Below are 7,082 nucleotides of genomic sequence, written 5' to 3'. Positions count from 1 at the left end.
CCAGACCTGAAACGCTCAGCTTTCCTGCTCCTCTGGTGCTGCTTGGCCTGCTGTGTCCATCCAGCTCTACACCTTGTTAACACCAACTTCATGTTGTACTACTCAACAAGAGTCATATTTGACTTGGGAGTGCTGACTCTGCTTTTTGTTCTAAATTTGTTCATGTGATGTGGGCATTGTTGCTTACTGTCCATCCCTAATTGCCCTGTTGAAGGTGCTGGTGAGCTGCCTTCTTGAACTGTTGCAGTTCTTTGGATGTAGGAACATCCATAGTGCTATTAGGAAGGCAGTTCCAGAATTCTGACTCAGCGACACTGAAGGAACAGCAATATATTTCCAAGTGAAGGTGGTGAACGGCTTGGAGGAGAACTCGCAGGTGGTGGTGCTCCCATCTATTTGCTGCCCTTGTCCTTCTAAATGGTGGAGGTCAGGGTTGAAAAGTGCAGTCAAAGGAGACTCGGTGAATTGCTGATGTGAATCTAGTAGATAGTACACACTGCTGCTACTGTGTGAAGGTGGTAGCCAGCATACTAATTAAGTGGGCTGCTTTGGCCTGCATGGGTCAAACTTCTTGAGTATTGTTGGAGCTGCACTCATTGAGGCAAGTGGGGATTATTCGGTCATACTCCTGATTTTTGCCTCATAGATGGTGAACAGGTTTTAGGGAGTCAGGAGGTGAATTATCTTAAGATGCCTAGTCTCTGATGTGCTCTTGTACCCTCCTGTACTGTATTTATTTGTGGCTAGTTCAGTTCAGTTTCTTGTCAATCGTAACCATTAGGACATTGACAGGGGAAGAATCAGTGGTGGTAAATCCATTAAACTTCAAGGAGTCATGGTTAAATTCTCTCTTGTTGGAAATGCACATTGCCTGGCATTTATGTTGTTGTTTCCCACTGACAGTCCAAGCCTGGATATTGTCCAATCTTGTTGCAATGGACATAGACTGCTTCGCTATCTCAATAGTTATGAATGGTGAACATTGTGCAATCATCAGCAAACATACCCACTTCTAATTTTATGATGGAGGGTAGAACTAGATGAAGCAGCTAGTTGGCCTAAGACACTTCCTTGAGGAACTCCTGCAGAGGTGTCCTGGAGCTGAGATGGTTGATCTCCCATAATCACAACCATCTTCCTATGTGCCAGGTGTGACTCCAATCAACAGAGAGCTTTTCCCCTTAAGTCCCTTTGATTTCAGTTTTGCATGGGCTCCTCGACGTTACATTAATTCAAATGCAGATTTGATGTCAAGGACAGTCACTTTCATCTCACGTCTTCAATTCTGCTTTTTTTTAGTCCATATTTGGACCAAGGCTGTAATAAGGGCCAGAGATGAGTGGCCCTAGCAGAAATCAAATTGAACTTCAATAAGTAGGTTATTGCATTATAAGTGCTGCTTGATTGCACTGTCGATGACACCTTCCATCACTTTGCTGATGATCAAGAGTAGACTGATGGGCTAGCAATGGGCTGGATTGGATTAGTCCGCTTTTTGTGCACAGGACCAACCTGGGCAATTTGCCACATTGCCTGGTAGATGTGTTTGGCTGCGTTGAAAGAGGCTAGCTCGGGCAGGGCAAGTTCAAGAGCACAAGCCTTCAGTACTATTGCGGAATATGCTCAGGATCCATCCTGTTTGCAACATCCATTGCCTCCAACCTTTACATGGAATGAATTAGATTGGCTGAACTCTGACATTTATGATGCTGGGGACCTCCAGAGGAGGCCAAGATGGATCATCCATTCAGCACTTCTGGATGAAAGTAGATGGCAATGATTCAGCCTTGTCTTTTGCACTAATGTGCTGGGCTCTCCCAACAACAATGAAAGGGATGTTTGTGGAGCCTCCACCTTCAACATGTAGCTTAATTATCTACTACCATTCACGGCTGGATGTGGCAGCCATGCATCTGATCTATTGATTGTGCGATTGTTAAACCCTGTCTATTGCATGCTTCCTCTGCTATCTGGCATGCAAGGCATGTTGTGTTGTAATTGCATCAGGGTGACATCTTGATTTTATGTATGCCTGGTGCTGCTACTGCTGGTATACCCTCTGCACTCTTCATTGAGCCAAGATTGCTCCCCTGGTTTAGTTGTAATGGTAGAGGAGGGCATATGCCAGGCCATGAGGTTACATGTGTGGTCCTGCTGCTGATGGCCTATAGCACTTTGTGGATGCTCAATTTTGAATTGTTGGGTCTGTTCAAAACCTGTCCCAATTAGCACAGTGGTAATGCCACGATGGAGGGTAGCCTCAATGAGAAGATGGGACTTTGTCTCCTTAAACACTATGCAGTGGTTACTCCTATAGTTACTGTCAAGGATAGATGCATCCACGACAGGTAGATTGGTGAGGACAAGAATGAATATGTTTCTCTCTCTTGTAGGTTCCCTCAGCACCTACCACAGACCCAAATTAGTAACTATGTCCTTTAGGTCTTGATCGATCAGTAGCAGTGCTGCCAAACCACTCTTGATGACAGGCATTGAAGACACCAATCCAGCGTGTATTGTGTGGCTGTCAGCAGCTCAGAGTTTTCTCCAAGTGGTATTCAACATGGAGAATACGGACTCATCAGCCAAGGGGAGGTTATGCAGAAAGCAGCATTTTATTTGCCTGCATATGGCCTGATGCCATAAGTCTTCATAGAATCCACAGTCAATGTAGAGAACTCCCAGGGGAACTCTTTCCCATTGCATATCAGTGAGATAGGACATACACAGAGATGGTGGTATCTGGAACAACGTGTGTAAGACATGATTCCACGAGTATGACCATCTCATGCTGTTACCTCAGACTAGCTTGGGGGTTAATCTGAGACAACTCTTGCAATTCTGGCACAAGCCCCCACATGTTGATAAGGAGGACCTTTCAGATGCGACAGATTGCCATTGATGTGACCAGTGCCTGGGTTGGTGATGGGTGATCCATTCAGCTTCATTTCTTTGATTAGACTTTGTAGCAGCTGTGAGCCCCTTTCAGACAACAGTTAAGAATCAGCCACATTTCAGTGGGTTTGGCATCACATGTAGACCAGACCAGGTAAAGATGGTCAATTTCCTCCTCTAAAAGGACATTAGTGAACTGGATACGGCATTACTACAATCAATAATTTTTTTTTTATTGAATTCAAATGCCATCATCAGCTTTTGTGGGATATGAACTGATATCCCAAAAACATTAACCTGGGTTTCTAAATGGGATGAGCACCAATCCACTACCTCTACAGATGCTATCAGACCTGCTCAACTTGTCCAGCATGTTGTGTTTTTATCTCAACCAAACTCTGCTGGTCACATCCTAACATGCACCAGATCTCATTCACCAATAACCCTGTGCTCGCTTACCTCTACTGGCTTGTGCATAAGCAATGCTTTTATTTTAAGGTTTTCATCTTTTTCAAATCACTCCACACTAACCCTTCTTACTTGGGTAGCTGTATCCAGATACCCATATGTCTGCCATTCTGGTCTCTTGCACGCTACCAATTTTAATTGCACTATCATTGGCATCTTTAACTATTGAAGACCAAAGTTCTGGACCCAAACCCTACTCCTTCTCTATCCCTTTTCTCCACATTGGAAAAAAACTCATTAGGACCTTTCTCTTCGTGTCACCTTTTGGTCATCTACCCAAACAGCTCTTATGATTTGGTATCATATATCATTTGATAATACTTCTCACAACCAATGTCCCTCCTACAGTCCCCAAGGTACAATGCTCTGGGAGAAATAAAAGGCTGATTTTCCAAGGTGCTATGGTCAAATTCTACCCTCCTCCACCATCCACCCAATCTTTCAAATCGGGGAAACCCACGAAACAGTCTCCATCATCAATCAAATGGTTGACTGGCCATTAAGAGAGTTAAGGCTGGACCTCCATTCTCTCAGGAACAGGAAGCCCCGCCTCAGAGAGCTACCAATCAAACAGAGGCTGATGGCTGTACTGAAATGGATGCTCACCTTTGGTAATGCACTTGAGACTTGTGCAGGCATTCAGCACTGGAAGGGATGGGAGGCAGTTTGGGGGTTGTGGTGAGGCAGCTGTGGTTTGGGAGGCTGGGCCGAGGTTGGGGGCGGGGGGTGTTGAGGCATTAACATCTTTGTCTCTGATGGGTTGGGAGGGCCTGTAAATTACGGAGCTCACCCCCACCCCTGCCTGCCATCAACCCATGCAGAGAATCCCATTGAGCTTAGGGAATGTCATGGGCTGCCTTCTCCATCAGTTATGATCCTGAAGTAAGCATTAATTTCAAGCTAGAGTGGCTCAATTGGCAAGCAGGCAGCAGGCAGGACACCCACTAGATTTGAAGTGCCCCCACACCAACCCTGCCACCACCTTCAAACCCACCGAAAGGGGAATGTGAAACCAGCCCAACATGTATCCAAAGCTGTGCAAATAAATTTAAAGGGACCACACACTGAAAAAAAAAGGACAGGATGTAATAATTCAACTTCAAATGGAACATTGCTTGGGACCAATATGCTGAAGGAACTATATAAATGCAAGTTGTTGTTGTTGAAAATAATCAAGGGTCATTTAAAGTTGCGCATTAACGTGTGAACACAACTTCCATTCTCCTATGTCACTGGGATACCCTAACTGAATCAGAATTAACCACCTCCTCGTAGCGGTTAGAATTCCATTAGCTCTCAAGAACAAACAACAGTAAGTCTTTTTACCAAACTGAAGAATAATACAAAGGAAAAATACTGAAACTTCTAGAAATTAAAATAAAAACAGGATATGGGGTGTATACGCTCAACACATTTGATAGTGTCAGTGTCAGGGAAACAGAGTTAGTTTCAAACCAATGACCTGCCATCAGAACAAAGGAAAGCCCAACAACATGAATTCTTAAAACAATTTCTCTCTTCCATGTTGTAGCCAGACCTACTGAACACTTTGAGTTATTTAAGTTTTATTAAAGTGACTGTGTTTTTCTATGGTGAAAGACCTGCATTTATGTGGTGCCTTTCACAGCCACAAGACATCACAAAATACTTTGCAGCCAATAAAGTATTTTTGAAGGGTAGCCATTGTAGTAATGCAGACGTCCAGCCTACTGTATTCTAATACATCAGGTATAAAGTTTAGAATTCAAATTGCCAATTTTACTCATTTCTGCATCAGCTGATAACGTAATAATATTTATTCAGTTATTCATTTTACTTAACGATACAATAGTCACTCTGGACCTCCATTGTTTCTAGTTTTTCACTGTTTTGAAAGTGTTATGATCTATCCTTTGCAGGTCTAAAGTGATAAAAGGAGGTCATAAACCAAACTTACTTTCTTCTTTTTCTTTCTTAAAGTATTTCATGACAGCCAACAGCACTCCTCCGACAGTAAAAGTGATTGCTAGAGACTTCCACGTTACAGGCTACTAAGAAAGAGAAAACATGTCTCAGATAAAACAGAATATTAAACAAAATGATGGCCACAGATTTTAGCATAGTTTAGGAAATAAAAGATATTTATGAATGTTTTCCTCAGCCTTCTGCATATAGGATGTTCTGATCTATTCCTATTCAACTGGGATGTAACATTGCAAGGCAGAAAGTTATTAATGAGCTGCCCCACACCTTCACAGCCACCCTCCACCAACACCCAATAAATTCCATGAAAAGAACAGTCCTTTCAATTAACCAACTTTATTTTATTAAAAAGAAATTTTCAAAGGTTCGCATTTATTTTATACCTTTTGCCATATTAAAATTTCCCAAAGCACTTTACAGACAATGAAGTGGATTTTTAAAATACGTTCAACATTGTAACACAGGAAATGACAGAATTCCCTTCAATGTGGAAGCAGGCCATTTAGCCCATTGAGTCCACACTGATCCTCCAAACAGCATCCGCCTCAGACCATTCCTATCCCTGTAACTCTGCATTTCATATGGCTATTCCACATAGCTTGCACATCCCTGGACACTATGGACAATGTAGCATGGTCAATCCACCTAAGCTGCATATCTTTGGACTGTGGGAGGAAACCCACGCAGATACAAGGAGAAAGTGCAAACTCCACATAGGCAGTGCCCCAAGGGTGGAATCCAACACTCATCCCTGGCGCTGTGAGGCAGTAATGCTAATCACTCACCCATCTTGCTGCCCCAGTGCAGGAACTAATTTGCACACAGTAAGATCCAAAAATAGTATGGTCATAGTGGCCAGTTAATTGCATTTAATGATGCTTATTGACCAGGATGCAATGATAACTTCGCTGTTCTTCTTCATAATAGTGCCATGGGATCTTACATCCACCTTAATGAATACTTCGGACATCAGTTTCACATTTTATTCATTGGGAGCACCTCCAACAATGCAGCACTCTCACAGTGATGGAATAGAGAATCATACCCTGGAATCTTGAGTACAGAGCAAGACTTGACCAATTTAAGTATTTGAAAGAGTTATATATTTATACAAAAGAATGCCCAATCTTTACAAAATAAATCGAGTTAAATGGCTGAGTGGAATATAGTGACAAGATGGGCATGGAAAGTTACATGATTGTCGGGGAATCTGGCTCTGCAGGTGGAGGTTCATGAAAATCCACCCCATCTATTTGGGAGTGAGTGCTCAATCATCATGCCTCTTTTATTCGTCAACATCAACCACAGCCTCACTTACCCCACTCTTTGTCGTTCCACTACTTGGTTTCTTTTCAGATGGGGATGGAGGCATTGTGCTGAAGCAGTGCAGATTGTGAATGGAGAATTTTGTAGACGTCCATATCGGACAAAGATCTTTAGTGAACTGTACAAACATGAAAAACAAAACTTGCAATTACCGAGCAGCTTGCGCATATGCAACACATTCTAAAACAGGTTACAGTCAGTGACAACAAGGTGCAGGGCTGGATGAACACAGCAGGCCAAGCAGCATCATAGGAGCAGAAAGGCTGACGTTTCGGGCCCAGACCCTTCTTCAGAAAAGGGGGAGGGGAAGGGGGTTCTGAAATAAATAGGGAGAGAGTGGGAGGCGGATAGAAGCTGGATAGAGGAGAGGAAACAAACGGGTCGAAGAGGCGGGGATGGAGCCAGTAAAGGTGGGGAGTTAGGGAGGGGAT

The 7,082-nt window shown here is 43.3% G+C and overlaps 1 protein-coding gene across 1 annotated transcript in view; it reads right to left on the bottom strand.

Annotated features, from left to right (window-relative positions):
* Positions 1-7,082, bottom strand: part of LOC109912989 (protein SCO1 homolog, mitochondrial) — a 13,946-nt gene that overhangs the window by 1,596 nt on the left and 5,268 nt on the right. The window contains exons 2-3 of the mRNA XM_048610919.1: positions 6,644-6,769; positions 5,300-5,390 (exon numbers count right to left, since the gene is read on the bottom strand). Of these exons, the coding sequence (XP_048466876.1) occupies positions 5,300-5,390; positions 6,644-6,769 (217 nt within the window). The remainder of the gene's footprint in view (positions 1-5,299; positions 5,391-6,643; positions 6,770-7,082) is intronic.

Source organism: Rhincodon typus, chromosome 23 (assembly GCF_021869965.1).
Source record: "Rhincodon typus isolate 14 chromosome 23, sRhiTyp1.1, whole genome shotgun sequence".
Taxonomy (NCBI): domain Eukaryota; kingdom Metazoa; phylum Chordata; class Chondrichthyes; order Orectolobiformes; family Rhincodontidae; genus Rhincodon; species Rhincodon typus.
Note: the sequence above shows the minus strand (reverse complement) of the source record. Positions and strands in the feature narration are given on the sequence as shown.